A 16,778-nucleotide genomic window follows, 5' to 3' on the forward strand; every position below is an offset into this window, starting at 1 on the left:
AGCTAGGTATTCAGAAAAAGGAAAAAAGCTATTTTGGGGAGGGCAGGGAGAGAGAAAAACATATGTCCTCTGGCATGTGGAAAAAGTTGTGAAGTCTGAATTTTGTAAAAGTTCATTTGAAGTACAGTCGTACCTTGGATCCCAAATGCCTTGGAAATCAGACATTTTTGCTCCCAAATGCCACAAACCTGGAAGTGATTGTTCCAGTTTGCGAACGTTCTTTTGGAACTGAATGTCCAACGGGGCTTCCTGCAGCCAATCAGAAGCCACGATTTGGTTTTTGAACGTTTTGGAAGTCAAAAGGAATTCCGGAACGGATTCTGTTCAACTTCCAAGGTACGACCATACATGAGCGGTTATGCAGACTTTGACTACAGTCCTAACTAACTGTGCTTATCTGGGAGTAATCTCCATTGCACTTAGTAGGGCTTACTTTTGAGTAGACACGCATAGGGTTGCACAACTTTAGGTGACTACTAGGGGCAAAGCAGATTTCAAGTTGCCCCACGCGCTGTAAGGCCAAAGAGAGGACAATTCTCCATTTGAGAATATAAATTTGGACCAACCTCTTGGCAACTGCTGAGGGTAAATATCTAACATGCAAGGTAATTTTTCTTTGACTTCAGCAGCATCACAGCCTTTATTTCTTTGGGCAACATACTAATGTTGGGCTTTGTTGGCTGATGGCTCTGCCCAGAGTTTTGGTGGGAGAAATAGCCCGTGGCCTGCACCCACCCACCAACAATCCTTCCTGCAATAGTGCTTGGCGGGTGCATTTCATCTTGCATCAGAAGATCTTGCTTTGCAGTTTGTACTGTTCACGGCCCTTCATGGTGTAGCACTCCGCTTCATCACATGCTAATCTTCCCCTCATCTCATCCCTGCCTGGCACATGCTCTGCTTGATAATAATTTCCTGCTTTGTTGCAGAGGGAAGATTTTTCAGTGGGAAACGGCCCAGCTTGCCAGGGGCACGTCAGCTTCCCATGGTACAGAAGTTGGTGGACTCTTTGGCCCAGCTACAAGAGGAAAAGTTGCAGCTGCAGCAAGAGTTGCTGTTGCTGCAGGAAAAGCTTTCTGCACAAGAAAGCAGCCAACTCAGTCAGACTGTACATCTGCAGAACCAGGTAAGTTGTCATTCAGGCTCCTTGTAGTGGGACAACATGCATCTCTGCTAGCTATTTTTCTGGGAGCAGCTTGTGGAATCCTTGCCCCATCCTGGATGGCATCCTAGATTAGTCGTCGCATCCCAGGATTTGTCTCAGGAAACTAATTGCATCATTATAGGGAACCCCCCCCCCCAAAAAAAAAAATACCTGGAGAGACCATGTTTTGTGCTTATGACACTTTTTTCTGCAAAAGCATTACCGGTGTGTAGTACTTTTTTGAATTCCCTAGTAAGAAACTTTAGAATGGTCCTTTAAGAGGTCTGCTCAGTATTTCACCATCCTGAATAAGTTCATGCAATCCACAAATTTGGATACTTGCAGTTTTAGAACAAGAATAAGAAGGATTAATCTTACCCTACCCCACTAAAAGGTAAACACCAAAACAGGCCAGAATCTTTCCACATCACGATTAAATTAAGATCCTTAAACAGTGAAAAGTAATGTTTCCGCCCAGTGAGCTGACAGTGTTGGCTACAGGAGGGTTTTCACTGGGGAAAGCATTCCACAATTGGGGAATCACCACAGAAAATGCCTTTTGAACTTGTGTTTCAAAAAAGACCCTTAGCATTCACTTTTTCAGTGTGGTTTTAAATACCGGTAAGCCTTTCTCTTTCCCTCCCTCTCTCTTTTAGTGTGGTTTAAAGCTAACCTGCAAACTGTTTTGTACTGTTTCTGCTGTGGAAAAATATTGTATTTCTTCTTAATTATTCTATTATTTTAAATAAGCCACCTGTATCATTTTATTGATGGTCAGTCTTATAAATTTAAGAAATTTAACTGTCAAGTACATCTCTGTTTTCCTTCCAACATGGAAGTGATGTGTATTTAAAGCTACCTTTCTGCGTTGGTAGACAGAAAGCCTGAAGGACCAACTCCTGGAGCAAGCACAGGAAATGAACAGGCTCCATTCCGTGTTGGTGAGCTACATAAGCTTCTTTGCACTGCTAATATCTCTGAAAGACTTTCTTCCATAATACATGTCTCATGAAAACATTTACATGTAGGCTAAACTATAAACAGAGGAAGTACTGCTGTTGAATTCCTTTCTGAGTAGGAATGCATGTTAGGGCAACAATACACGTGTGTGTGTGTGTGTGTGTGTACAGCTTTGGATTTCTTTACCCCAACTAGGGGATGGTGCTCATGTATGTGACTAAAATTGTTCTGAATGAGCAACCTGGCTTTTGCAGTTATATGTGAAGCAAAACCTGAAGGTGGCATAGCACAGGGTTACAAGTTTTGCAGGTTAAATGTGGTGAATTTGACCCACATTGACCTCCATTTTTCCTGAGGTCTCCCCAAAAAAGCATTGCAAGCAACCTGTTTGCTGGTGTTTGTGGAAATTCAACATGCTCCTGTAAATAGCTGAGTTCATTGCACTTTGCTTATTGATTTGGCCTAGGCAGGAAGTACTGTGGATTCTCCCACTCTTACTTTGCTGAAATCCCCCTCCTTCCCATTGGAAAGGTTGATCGTGTTATCGTGCAGATTTTCCCTTAGTGTTTATAATCCTTGCTTTATGCTGCTGCTGTTGTTGTTGTTTCACAAACCCTTCCCCCTAACTTCGCTGAGGACTTAGCTGTAAATTGGTCCATCTCATCTGAGGAGATGACACCTATTTCCAGTAGTGATATGCTCCCCATCGTAAAGACAGGCCTTGTTTCTGTGCAAGTTCAGTTCTTTCTGCCTGATAAGAATTTCTTCTTGATGCTGGGGGTAGGGGGTGGGGAAGCGCAGGGTCACTCCATTTGGAAACGCCTGTGGGAGAAGTGTAAGCTTAGAGACCCTGCCTGGTATTGCCTTTTCTGAAGGAAAAATTAGCTGAAGAGGAGTTGCCCGTAAACAGCAGGAACCAAAATGCACCCAGCATTGAAAACCACATGCAGGAAGCAAAATGAATACACAACAGATATGTTAATAATTGTATAACAAAAGTAATAGTGCACACAATGCAAAATGCCAAGTGCACAAATTATAAGGGTGTTACCAGCACTGGTGGGTGTGAAGGAAAATGGCAATTAACCCACCCACAGACATTACTGCTAGATCCATTCAGCTAAATTTATTGAGAGAGTATGCAAACGAAGTGTCTCCGGTGAGTCATTTTTCTGGGAACATAGGGAGATGCCTTATGCCACAACAGTCCATTGGTCTATCTAGCTCAGTGTTGTCCACACTGACTGGCCATGGCTTTCTGCAAGAAAGTGTTTCTGCATCTAATAGTCCAGATACTTACTAATTTGACTGCCCCAAACAAAAAATAGAGGCAACAAATTTATAATTAAAGCCATTTAGATCTAAGAGTGAATGTGGGATGTTATCTGCACATGCAATCAGATCTCATAGTAAGCATGCCTTCTCTCACTTTACAGGTGGGTAGCCGTGTTGGTCTGCCATAGTCGAAACAAAATAAAAAATTCTTTCCAGTAGCACCTTAGAGACCAACTGAGTTTGTTCTTGGTATGAGCTTTCGTGTGCATGCACACTTCTTCAGATGCACACAAAAGCTCATACCAAGAACAAACTCAGTTGGTCTCTAAGGTGCTACTGGAAAGAATTTTTTATTTTGTTTCTCTCACTTTATCAATGAAAAGGGTTTTTTGAATTTATTTGTATTAATTAGACACAGGTGACAGTGCTTCTGTAGCTGGTAACTTATTAGAGGAGGAATGATCCACTCATATATATATTGCCTGTTTGTTCTGCTCAAACAAATGGCATATATTTGAACATAGATACCTTTGGAACTTGGTGGGGTGGAAACTTTTTTTGAAATAAATAAATTCCACTGTTAATTTTTTCAATGGAAAACTTTCACGCTTTTCTTGTGATTTCCCTCAGGTCCAGTAGGTGACTTAGTAGTTAAAGTAGTAAAATTGCTCATAATGCCTAGGTTCCTCTAACACCCTGCCTGCCTCCCATGTCCTTTTTAGGGTGGCACAGATCTGGAGAAGCACCGGGACCTTTTGGTTGCAGAAAATGTGCGTCTGAAACAAGAGATGAAGATGTGTGAGGCACAACTGCAGGAGCTGAAGAAGAAACATCCTGTGAAATGTGTGAACTGTGAGCACAGCCAGGTAAAAGGAGTTGCTTCTTCTTTCTGCTGGGGTGGGGCTGCAGGCTGCTCAGCCGCAGTCATGTTCATTATATGCCATATTCATTCCTCTCTGTTTACTACTCAGGAGAATGTGAAGTTGCAGGAAAAGCTGGCCCAACTAAAGCAAGAAGCAGAAGAGGTGAAAGGGCGCTTGTCGGAGCTGGACCTAGAAGTGGAGCAGAAAACCAATCGCCTGGCTGAGGTGGAGCTCCGGCTGAAAGACTCCCTAGCAGAGAAGGCAGAGGAGGAGGAGCGGCTCAGCCGCAGACTGAGGGATAGCCAGGAGACAATAGCCAGCCTCAAAGCCCAGCCTCAGCAGATTAAGGTGAGGCAGAATAGCTTGCTGTGAAGGCTTTAGTCCATGAGTTTCCTCAAAGTGAAACTGCTTGAAGAGTTCATCAGTCCCCAGAAGAGCTTCAGTCAGAGATCCAGAGTATCTCTTATTTTCATAAGCTGCCTTCAAGTAGAGTTGTAGAGTTGGAAAGGACCCTAAAGGTCATCTATAATTAACTGTGGCTGTGTCTCACTTCTGTAGCTGTGTTTCTTGCTTTTCCTCCCCCAGTATGTAATCAAGACTGTAGAAGTCGAGTCCTCAAAGACCAAGCAGGCCCTCTGTGAAGCCCAGTCCCGGAACCAATACCTGCAAGACCAAGTTGGGATGCAGAGACAGGTGCTGAAAGAGATGGAACAGCAGCTGCAGAACTCTCAGAAGGCAGCAGTGCAGCTCAGAGCTCAGGTGAGCACTTTCTGAGTGTGGAAAAAAGAGAAACAGAGCTCAGGCAACTTGTTCAAAATGATGCAGGTGGAGAGAACAGGAAGCGCTAAGGATGCTTCTTCATTTGTTGGTGCTTCTCTGCCTTTGGTCCCTTGCAAGAGACTTACACATTCTTTAGCTTCTATGTCCCCCTCTTGCTGTACTTCTGCAGCAGTATCCTCTTACTCCTCTCCAGGCTCTCTACCTGCTGCTCCAGGGCCCTCTTTCCAGTTCTCTCAAGCCTTACTGGTGTGCCCAGGGAGGATCGTTTGCAACCTGTCCCTGCGTCCTAATGCCTTCCTATTAGCAGCAGAAGGCACTCTTTTGATGGATGTTAGAGGAGGGATGGGGGAGAAATTCCATTAAGTTAGCATTTAAAGGCAAATCTACCACATTCATGCTTTCTGAAACCATACATGAACTGAAACAGTTGTCCTTTGAAATTCACAATTCTCAGATTTTTAGTACGGTTCTCTAGCCAAGTAATGTGTACAAAAATTCATATACTAGGATAATGTTTGCACACAAATGCATATATCTGTGAAATTAACATACAAATATAACTTTATTAGGGAAAATTGCACACAAAAATGTGTGTCATAAGAAGTAATTCAGGTTAAAATGCTGGTGAATGTTCATAAGATTATTATTATTATTTTAAAAAAACTGCAAACCCATGTAGAAATGTGGGTAACTGAACATATGATTGGAAAAATGAGAAACAGAGAGGAACTGATTGGAAAGATTTGCCCACCCTAGAGGAGAGGGAAAGTGGTAGCCTGGCCTCTTCACCCTGACAGGTTCCTTTGCTTTGTTTCCTAGGTTACGTTGTATGAGTCTGAGTTGGAGCGGGCCAACGAGCAGATGCTGGAGGAGATGCAGAACATGGAGGAGGACAAGAATCGAGCCATTGAAGAAGCATTTGCTCGAGCCCAGGTAGAAATGAAAGCTGTTCACGAGAACCTGGCAGGTGAGTATCTTCAAGCTGGCCAAACATTTCTCTCAAGGGCCTGGTTTGGCTTTTGAAGCAGCTGCCTTTCAGTTCAGAGATCATTTGAACCAGCATCTGCCTTATGGTGGTTTTGTTTAAGGAGGAGAAATGCTTTTTGCAAATGAAAATGGGAAAATGTATGAATCTTCTAGCATTGCCTCAATGTACATTTATTCATCTTCGTAGGAGTGAGGACAAATCTCCTGACTCTCCAGCCAGCTCTTCGAACCCTTACAAATGATTACAATAGCCTGAAGCGGCAGGTCAGAGAATTTCCCGTTCTTCTCCAAGAAGCCCTACAGAGTGCCAAGGCTGAGGTCAGTCCAGCAGCAAGATTGTCCCACTTCCAAATCTCAGGGCTGATTCCCACCCTCTACTGTAAATGGTGTGGTGCTGCACCTTCCCTGTTGGTTGTAAAGTTCCTTTTTAAATATGAGTGGCTCAGTTGAGATGGGGAGATCTGGATGAGATGAGGAGGAGTAAGATTCTCCACCTCGCAGTGTGACATATTCCCCCTAACTCTTTTGTCCTCTCTTGAAAGATTGGCCAAGCCATTGAAGAGGTGAACAGTACAAATCAGGAGCTCCTGAGGAAATACCGCAGAGAACTGCAGCTCCGGAAGAAATGTCACAATGAACTTGTGCGGTTGAAAGGTCTGTGGGTCCCTATGTATTTTTTCTTTGAGGGCATGGCATATATGCCACTTGACGGCTGAGGCTATCTGATAGGAAGCTGAGGCGATGTTTTCTGGGGTTCCCAGCTTGGGAGTTGGGGGAGCCTTTCGGGTGGAAACATCTTCCTATCTCTTATGCAAGGGATGTGCATTGTGGCTCAGGTGGTTTTGCTGATGGCTGTCTGGCAGACAAAGTGTGGATTTGCACACATTCTGCTTCACCAAAAACAATGTTCTGAACCTTGGCCTGCCCCTAAATGCCATTTTGATAGACGGTTTATTTGGAATATAGCCTAGTGGTTAAGATAACCATCAGCCACTGTGATTCTCTGTGGAGTGGCCTAGGAGCCTAGAAGCCAGCTGTTCTCAGATTTATAAAGCTATAATTTCCCTTTAAGGCAATATCCGTGTGTTTGGCCGTGTTCGGCCAGTATGTAAAGAGGATGGCGATGGGCCAGAAGCTGCCAGTGCGGTGACATTTGACCCTGATGATGATGCCATCTTGCATCTGATGCATAGAGGGAAGCTGGTATCATTCGAACTTGACAAGGTTTTCTCTCCTGAAGCAACACAGGAAGATGTAAGTATAGTCACGGTGTCCTCCTGTTAAGTTAGCAAGAATGTCTGCTGGGTGAGAGAAGCAGGAACATAGCTTGAAGGGAAACATCTCATTTGTTGAGTTACTTAACTAGGTAGGAATGTGTTTACCAACAGGCAAATTAGACATGTTGCGTTGCAGTATCTCATCTTCTTCCTTTACTCTATATGTAAAGAGGTTGTGATTCATTTATTTTGGACTTGGATTTAGTCTCATGGATATGTATGAGCCTGATGGCAGCAGAGCAAAGTACTCTGCCAATGCCTTACGCAAACTTTGTTTTTTAAAGGTCTTCCGGGAAGTTCAAGCCCTGATCACATCCTGCATTGATGGTTACAATGTTTGCATTTTCGCCTATGGCCAGACAGGTGCCGGCAAGACATACACAATGGAGGTGAGCTGCTTTTCAGTTCCTTTTTAAACGATTTGCTGATTCTGCAGTTTCCATAGTCCTCTTGTGGGGTTGTTCAGCTAGTGCTAAATGCCTGTCTATTTGGGGGGTGGGGGTGGGGACTGAATATAAAGCCCATATTACATGTCTGTGAGTGTGTTTCCAAGTTCAGTTCAAGGTGGTGGCTCTCACCTTTTAAAGGCATCATTGGGCCCACATATCTTGGGGAGCACCTTCTCCCTTATGAATGTCCCCAGTTATTCACACCACCCCAGGAGGTCTTGCCCCATAGGATATTCATTTGGCAAGTCCCTAAAACGTGGCCCTGCAGCTGCTCAATGCTCTTCCAGAGGTTTTTCAGGCTGCATCGTTGTGCAGTTTTAGGTTACAAAAGAAAACACTCCTTCCTGCTCTTACTCATTATAGGGGTGGAGTATACAGGAAAGGGTTACCTCTTCTTTTGGAAGGCAGTGTCAAAACTAGGAGTAAATAAATCTGGTTACCTGTCGTCAACTGGAAAAGGAGGGAACCTTTTCACCAGTCTTGATTCCTCCTTCACTGGAAGAGCAGGGTTAATCTTTTGCTCCCACCTGCTGTGCCTCAAGGGGTATTAGTGGTCCAATTTCCTTTTGTTCTTTTGAAAATACCAGTTGCTATTTGGGCTTTCTGGCTGCTGTTTGGGGCAGACTGTGTTGTGTAGTGTTTCCATGTTTGCTGAGGGGTTTTTTGGTATTAGAGTTCAAAATACTACCTTTTAGCCTTGATAAGGTTTTATTATTTTTGCATTTTTACAGAAAAACTGTTTCCCCCACTACTGGGGATGGCAGGGAGATGGATAGAGGGAAGGGAAATTGATGACTGCACTGCAGAGTGAGTCAATGATGGTGTGCTGGACTGCCTGACATGAGCGTGCACACACACACACACACTCTTTCTGGTGTTCATTTCTTCTTATGTAATGTTAATGCATTGAAGGAACAAATGTCCTTCCTTCCATTTACTCACCAGGGAACTCCTGAAAACCCAGGAATCAACCAGCGGGCACTGCAGCTTCTCTTCTCAGAAGTGCAGGCAAAAGCCTCCGACTGGAACTACCAGATCACTGTCAGTGTGGCTGAGATCTACAATGAAGCCCTCAGGTAACTGCAGGATGCCAAAGACCTCTCAGTCCCTGGATTCAAAACCCTAGGGTTTGGAATGTCCCAGAAAACAATTTCAGTGATGGTGGTGGAACAGCTTGTGCTTTCTGCAGGAGAAGTGACCCCGCCCCATATAACAAGGGAATGGTTCATGAAAGTCTAACCTTCTGGCTCCAGTGGTGTTGATGGATATGCCGATAGGCAGTTTTAATATCCCTATTCAGATGCTCTGGAAACTAGCTCTGGTGTTGAAGCAAGTTTCAGAACTGAGCCCTGAGACAGAATTAGCTCTTGCAGTTCACCTGTTTTCAGAATTTAGTTCCTCTTGGGTAGCTGCACTCTTAGCCAAGGAAGTTCATTGTGACTTGTTAGACTTTGTTCAGCTAAAAAATTCTTTTGACTGAGGAATACTTGTTCCATGGTTCTTCCCTCCTTCCCTCCATTAGCCATTCTCTGCCTTTGTTCAAAGCACTTCCAATGGTGTTGGTATTGGACACTGTTAGGTTGAAGAACACTGTCCTCCTGCAATTTGTAACTTGGGAAGGATGAAACAGCTCTTTAGGCAAGGGACCTGATCCTGCTGCAAGAGAACCAATGTGAGGGTTTTCTTTTAGCAATCAAATATTGGGTGTCTTATTTGTTACTGCTTCTTCGGCAACTGTCTCTCACCTACTGCATCACTAACCCATCTTTCTGTGCTGGAAAGGTGTCCTTTTGGAGCACATAGCCTTACAAGGATCTTGCTGGCCTCTCTCTTTCAGAGACCTGCTTGGAAAGGAGCCCCAGGAGAAGTTGGACATCAAACTGTGCCCGGATGGTAGTGGACAGCTCTATGTGCCAGGCCTGACAGAGTTCCCTGTGCACTGTGTAGAAGACATCAACCAGGTTAGAAAACGGGCAAGGAGGCTTCACTTTGAATAGCAAGTCAACCACCCCACAGTCTAGGTCCAGGCGAGGGAAGTTCAGAAAGTCTCATTTCTGTAAATGAGATTTACAGGAAGAATAAATGAAGAATTTTAATGAGTATTTTATGACACAAGTACCAGAAACTGCTTTGATTTATAGGATTATATAAAAATATGATATGGGCGGTATTGTGCAAATCTTAAGAACGTCCACTGACAGGCATCCTGCTGCCCTCTGAATGGGTGCCAAGTGCCTGGGATGATGGTCAGAGAGGGAGGCCTATATGAGAACTGGCTGCTGAAGGCATGTGTGGCTTGACCGTCTGTCTCTCTGTGCACTTATTCTAGGTCTTTGAATTTGGTCATATCAACCGAGTGACTGAAAGCACCTACTTGAACGAGCACAGCTCCCGATCTCACGCCCTCCTGATTATCACAGTGAGGGGAATTGATTACAGCACAGGAATACGAACCACAGGTTGGTAGGAATTTACTTAGGGCTAGTTTTTGTCAACCATGAAGGAAACATGGTCTCCTAACCTGGGTCGTAAGTGAATCACGTAGGAAACAGATCATTGAGGAATGTCAATGAATTTTGTAGATGATAGCCAAATGACAATGTAGCTCAGGCCAGTTGATATTTGAGACAAGGTCCAGGAGAGGTCCATGTAGTGAGCCACCATGTTTAATTGAGCAGAATAAATTGTAAGAAACATTATTGGGCATCACTTTGGCTGGTAGCCAGGGATTTTTCCTTTGCATTGTGTTTGCCACCGTTGTGGACGAACCAGTAGCTGAACCCTTGGGTTCTCGATCACCAGTTTCTACATACAGCCAAGTTCTTTGTTTTCTTGGTGAACTTAGAAGGGTGCTTGATCATTGATGGTTCTGGCTGTTGTTTGCCGAGACCCAAAGTCTTGTTGAATACTAATAGCTCAGTCCTAAACATATTTATTAGCAAGTGAGTATGCTCAGGATTGCAGTTCAAGTGTGCCTGACTTCTTTCTTCCTAGGGAAGCTGAATTTGGTCGATCTGGCAGGATCTGAGCGTGTGGGGAGGTCTGGTGCAGAGGGGAGCAGGCTGCGTGAGGCCCAGTACATCAACAAATCACTCTCAGCTTTGGGAGATGTGATTTATGCCCTACGTTCCCGCCAGGGTCATGTGCCATTCCGCAACTCCAAGCTGACCTACCTGCTTCAAGACTCTCTCAGTGGTGACAGCAAGACCCTCATGATGGTCCAGGTGGGTGCATCCATAAGAGCTATAATGGGGGGGGGGGTGGCTTTCAAGTGACACATAATGAATTGCATATTCAGTGTATTTGGTGCAATGTGATGCACCTACTTCTCCTTGAGAGCTATGCCATTCTTGGGTGTTTTCTTTTGCTATATTTTTATTTATTTTCAATTATATTTAGATACAGAATAATAAAAACGTATTCAGCAGTCCAGATGCTTGTTATTTTAAAGTTATTATTGCAAAAGATTGACAAATGCAGTATTTCAAGGAACAATAGAACAAATAACTATTTCCAGCCCCCACCCCAAATAAAATTCTTTCTTGTTAGCAATCTACACAGTGTATTGTCCAGAATAACACTTTAGCAAAAAGGCCATTCCTGTTTTGACTCCCATGTGCAGTTGTGCATGCAACAACTGGTGTAAGTCCCCTGCTTGCACTGTTTGGATATTTAAAAAAATGTTTTATGTGCTTGGCTGTGTTATCCCAGCCCTGGAGCACCCCCCACCCCAACCCCACCTAAGAAAGAAAAACCCAGCATAACCTAAAGTTGCAAAGGGCAGCAATAATAATAATAATAATAATTTTTTATTTATACCCTGCCCTACCCGATCAAAACCGGGCTCAGGGCGGCTAACAACAAACATAAAAACATTGATTAAAAACAACTTTTAAAACAGCATAAATACATCATAAACGTGGCATCACCAGGGCTAACTGGCCAGATTAGTCTTGCTAGGGTGAGCAAGGAGACCAGGGAAGAAAATTAATGTGGGGTATCAGTAAGGGTTTCTTCATAGAAAAAGGGTAAGGGAAAAGGAAAGAAGGGTCAGGCTAAGTTGAAGGCCAGGCGGAATAGCTCTGTCTTACAGGCCCTGCGGAAGGAGATCAAGTCCTGCAGGGCCCTAGTCTCATGGGACAGAGCATTCCACCAGGTCGGAGCCATCATTGAAAAGGCCCTGGTGGAGGATAATCTGGCTTCTTTAAGGCCCGGGACCCTTAAGCTATTATTATTCGTGGACCTTAGGGTCCTCTGCGGGACGTACCAGGAGAGGCGGTCCCATAAGTACGAGGGTCCTAGGCTGCATAGGGCTTTAAAGGTCAAAACCAGCACGTTAAACCTGACTCGGTTCTCCACCGGGAGCCAGTGCAGCTGGTAAAGCACTGGGTGAATATGCTCCCATGGCAAGGACCCCGTGAGGAGCCTTGCTGCAGCATTCTGCACCTGCTGGAGTTTCTGGGTCAGTTTCAAGGGCAGCCCTGCATAGAGCAAGTTACAGTAGTCAAGCCTGGAGGTGACCATCGCATGGATCACTGTGGCCAGGTCAGGTCAGGAGAGGTAAGGGACCAATTGCTTGATACGGCGAAGATGGAAAAATGTCGCCTTGACTGTTGTTGCAACCTGCTCCTCCATGGTAAGCGGGAGGCATCAGCAGGAGCTCACCACTTCCCCCTCAGTTCTTTCAGCTTCAGATGTGGATAAACAAGAATGTGTCCTTTTCCCTCCCTGATCAGGTCTCTCCTGTGGAGAAAAATACAAGCGAAACACTCTGTTCCCTTAAGTTTGCTGAGAGGGTTCGCTCTGTTGAACTGGGCTGTGGCTCTCGGAGGACAGAATTGGGCTCCTGGACCAGTCAGGAGCACTTAGAGGTAACTGGCCCTCATTGGTTTCATCCTGCTTTCTTATGCAGGAGTGTATCTTTGGACTTATTCTTGCTTCATACTTTGCCTACAGGGAAGTGGCTTTTGGTATAATCTGGACACCAGGCAGGTGGTGGTTGGGTGATCTAGTGTAAAGAATAACCTACAAGGCCTTTTCCACTTCAGATTTCATATTTCTTAGGTAAACAAGAAATAGATTTGAGGGGAAATCAGCCAAAACAAATGTATCATGATGTAGTATATAATACTTTTAGTTTGATAAGTTTGTTGTATTCTCTTATGACTTTGTATGTCATATTGAGAGCCGGCCCACCCATGAGACAAGGTGAGGCAACCACATCAGGCAGTAGGATCCACAGGAGCTGATCTTCCTTACCCCCTTGTTCCTGATGTAGATCTCCCCTTACCCCTTCTTCCCTGGCGCCATTTGGGGTCTACCTTAGGTGCCAAAATGTCTTGGGTGGGCCCTGGTTATATTGGCTTAACACCAGATCAGGTTTTGTGTATGTTACTACTATGGAAATTCCAATTTTGGTGTTTTACAGCTTCTATTTTGGAAATGTGATATTTGTTGTACGTACTGCTAAAATCATTCTCATATAAAAATAAAACCACAAACCTCCACAAAGTTAACATAAAATGTTGCTATCTCCTGTGGCTCTTCTTCTTCTAGGCAGACTCATCATCAGTCACAGCACAGCCCTGCATCCGAAGTCAGTCTTCTCCTCGGACTCGGCGAGCAAGTTCACTCCGGGCAAGACTCCAGACGTCAGGTAAGACTTGCATAGAAGCCGGCTCTTCCTTTTGCTCCTCAAGGCACTCTTGACTCTCCCAGAGATTCTGAGACACAGTGATGCTCTCTGGGTTTTCATGTAGTTGAGCTGAACTCCACAACTGGTGCCTCTGGTCGCTCAGAGAATGTGTGCATGTGCATTTGCCTAACTATTTCAAAACTATTTTGAAGATGAGGCCTGCAGCAGGGCAAGCCCTCTCCTCAATGCTGCTGCATAATCATCCAAGGGTAGGAGGAAGGAAGGAGAAGCCTGATAGAGGTATCAGGAAGGGTGCAGTAGACAGGAGGCTGATGTCTCATCTACCATATGATGTCAGACACACAAACAGGCCTTGAGATGTCCCTCAAGGAAGCAGATCAGACAACCTTCCTGGTCCATCCACCCCTCCATTCTGTGTATACTGTAGGTAGGGGTGGCAGTAGAGAGTGGGATTGATTTGGACCAGGATGGATGCTGGGTGCTTAGAAAATCTTCTGGCTACTCATGTTCATGAGTAGTGCTTCCTGCTCTTCCCAGTGCAAATCAGGTCACAATGGCAGGGAAGGGATGGGTGCATAGAACATGAAGTGTATTCCAGGAGAAGCACAGAGGGTAGGGAGACCTCTAGACAACATTCATCTCCATGCACCTTTGCTTTGAGATCAGCTATCCTCATTTACAATTAGAACAGAGATAGTCCTTTTGCCTCCAGCCTCAAATCCATCATTTGCCAGGCACACTCCATGTTCATAAACTTTTCTAAGAAATTCAAGGATTAGAATTGCTCTTGTTGGATCAGATCAAAGGTTCCAGCAGCCATGGTGGACAGCCAGATGCTGTGAGTAAACTCAACAAGACATGATGGTGTCACCCAGCACCAAGAAGCTAATTGTTCATTAATGCAGTACACACCCGGCTGCTTTTTCTCTTAATTTATAAGTGTGGGGATGCAAAACAAACCTGTTGTCCCATTTGATTTCAGCCTGGAATTAAGAGAAGCTCTGTCTGCCTCCAGGTGAGTGTGGACAGGTGCTGGGTGCTGGAGACTAAGCTGCTTAGCAAGGTGAAGGGCTCTGCTTTGGCCAGGGAGGCAGGGAATGGGCACCACCTCTCCTGCTTTCTTGGGGGTCAGGGCTTGTAGTTAATGGCATTTTCACATCTGCAGAATCTGGGAAATGGCGCTGAACCTTGAGAACTTAAGTTTCCATCTTTATTTTACTTTTTAAAGCATGTTTTGATTGCTTGTAACCATGGAGGTGCATTACTCTTCTTTGATCTAATTGTATACTGTACTTAAAGTGCCTGCATAACTGCCTGCTCCTTCATAGATTCATTTTCTGCTTCAGATCTCAAATCAGATCTGCAAATCTGCCACCAGAGGTAGATTTCTGCCCTACCCCTGACCAGCTTCTCCTTTCTGTTGCTTTAAGAAAGTGCTCCATATTCTGAAACTCTTTCTGTGCAAGAATCACTAATGCAGTCATCTTAACTTGTAGGATCACTTGCCATTAGATTATAGAACACAATTTGTAAATTCTTTTAGTTTTGTATTTTTTAATGTATAGATTTTCAAACAGTATTATATTAGTTTAAACTTCATTAGCATGACATTCTGCACAGAGGTTTTGGCTGGAGCCTGGCCAGCTGCCACTCATAGGTGGGTGACCTGTTATGCATGTAGCAAGGAGATGGTTGGCATTCACTGTGGATGCAGGAGTAGAAAGCAAAGTGCCCTAATCTTTTCCCTTGTGGTGTTTGTTTTTTAGGGAAACTGAGGCCAATCCCTGTGTGAAGCAGCTGATTGAGGAACATGCTTTTTTAAAAGGCGTTTCCGAAACCATGAATACTTTTTAAAGAGACTACTCATTTCCTGCCCACCTCAGAGGCTAATGGACACTGATTTGGGAGACACAAAGAAAGAGAAACCATAGCAAAAAGAAAGGTGGTGCCATCTGCCAGCCCTAGAATTGCGAAGGGTCTCTCCATCAGACACACTCCCATCCTGAGAGAAGGTGACATGCCAGCCCCCTGTTGTACCTCATCCGTTGCTGGCAATGGATGGACTTGGGCTTGGATGCAACTGGACTTCAGGAGATGGTTCACCTGCCTATTTGACATGAGGTGAATTTTACTATATTTTTAAAGGGAGAATGAAGGTCCTAGACCCATTCCCATCCTTTTGGCCCTCTGCATTGATTTTTTTAATTTAATAAACTCTTTGCACCAAGATGTGGCTTTCAAGCACCATGTGTTTCTGCTTTTTATAAAACAAACAACTCAGTGGTCTTCCTTGTAACAGGGAAGCAAAATTCAGCTGGACTAGGGCAGAGCTTAACCTGCAACACTAGTACTCATTTCACACACTGAGTAGTTGGCTAGGCCAGAGCTGCTATGAGAATACCATATATTGACAGGGACTAAAAGTATTTCCTCTGAATTTCATCTTTCCTCCCCCATACTCCAGGTGATTAGAAATTCTCTAATGAGCTCCACAAAAGGGATCATTGTACCTGTAACATACAGAATTACTTATTTGCTCCTATTTGTTTTTATTATTGTATTTAAGGAATATATCTATTTTCGGTCCATACCACTTTTGCCTATGTTCCTTCTGTTTTCTCTCATTTTTCTATGTGTATTTTTTATGTCTCAAGTATGCATTTCTCAGCAAATTTAAGTGTTATGAGGCAATCTATGGTCTGCTTTTAAAAAAGGGGGGGGGGACCTTGGGCCTCCATGGATCCCACCCATGACGTGTACCAAGTGAATTCACTCTGGAATATATACATCAAATTCCTTGAGTATCCCTAGTTTTCTCACTTTCAAATCATAAACTTTCTCCAAACGTAAGCTCACACCACTCAACAATTCAATATAGTGCTAGGACCGAGCACTTAATAGAATTAAATGAAATGCAGACATGCCATCAGGTGTATAAAATTAAAAAGACAAAACACGCAAAGGAAGTAGTGTGCAGGGAGATCAGATTAAAATGGCAAGTTGTAAACTGGCATTTACTGAGGGTGTTCATGAGCCAAAAGATTCAATTTGGATATGTATCTGTTGCTTTGTTCATCAGCTCAATCTGTTCTGAGTCAATCTGTGGTCTATCTGATACAACTTAATTCAGATTCAAATCATTTTTAACCAAGCTGTTTCCTCCCATCTGCTTTCATAAACAACTGTAACATTTTCCTTTAGACACAAGTGGATGAAATTTGCCTCTGGGGTGGGTTTAGTCTACAAATTGGACTTAACTTTGTCATTAGAGGGCATTCACCCCCTCCATACTTGGCTGCACAAACCAGGAGAAAAACCTCTGGGTATTTCCTTTTTCCTAGGTCAATTTCATTTTAAAGAAGAAAATGGCATAATATATAAAGTAAG

General features: G+C 44.0%; 1 protein-coding gene across 8 annotated transcripts in view; it reads left to right on the forward strand.

Moving 5' to 3' along the window:
* Positions 1-15,635, forward strand: part of KIFC3 (kinesin family member C3) — a 37,677-nt gene extending 22,042 nt beyond the window's left edge. For 7 of the 8 annotated variants that reach the window (XM_033157368.1, XM_033157372.1, XM_033157367.1 and 4 more), the window contains 17 exons: positions 930-1,126; positions 2,020-2,085; positions 4,102-4,245; positions 4,351-4,590; positions 4,828-5,001; positions 5,842-5,989; positions 6,197-6,327; positions 6,552-6,663; positions 7,082-7,263; positions 7,571-7,675; positions 8,681-8,811; positions 9,573-9,696; positions 10,065-10,194; positions 10,730-10,959; positions 12,472-12,606; positions 13,292-13,391; positions 15,158-15,635. In XM_033157368.1, the coding sequence (XP_033013259.1) occupies positions 930-1,126; positions 2,020-2,085; positions 4,102-4,245; positions 4,351-4,590; positions 4,828-5,001; positions 5,842-5,989; positions 6,197-6,327; positions 6,552-6,663; positions 7,082-7,263; positions 7,571-7,675; positions 8,681-8,811; positions 9,573-9,696; positions 10,065-10,194; positions 10,730-10,959; positions 12,472-12,606; positions 13,292-13,391; positions 15,158-15,183 (2,375 nt within the window). In that variant the 3' untranslated portion in view covers positions 15,184-15,635. Of the gene's footprint in view, positions 1-929; positions 1,127-2,019; positions 2,086-4,101; positions 4,246-4,350; positions 4,591-4,827; positions 5,002-5,841; positions 5,990-6,196; positions 6,328-6,551; positions 6,664-7,081; positions 7,264-7,570; positions 7,676-8,680; positions 8,812-9,572; positions 9,697-10,064; positions 10,195-10,729; positions 10,960-12,471; positions 12,607-13,291; positions 13,392-14,373; positions 14,407-15,157 lie in introns of all 8 variants that reach the window. The other variant, XM_033157374.1, reaches the window with a different exon arrangement.
* Positions 15,636-16,778: the final 1,143 nt, after the last annotated feature.

Source organism: Lacerta agilis, chromosome 8 (genome assembly GCF_009819535.1).
Source record: "Lacerta agilis isolate rLacAgi1 chromosome 8, rLacAgi1.pri, whole genome shotgun sequence".
Classification (NCBI taxonomy): domain Eukaryota; kingdom Metazoa; phylum Chordata; class Lepidosauria; order Squamata; family Lacertidae; genus Lacerta; species Lacerta agilis.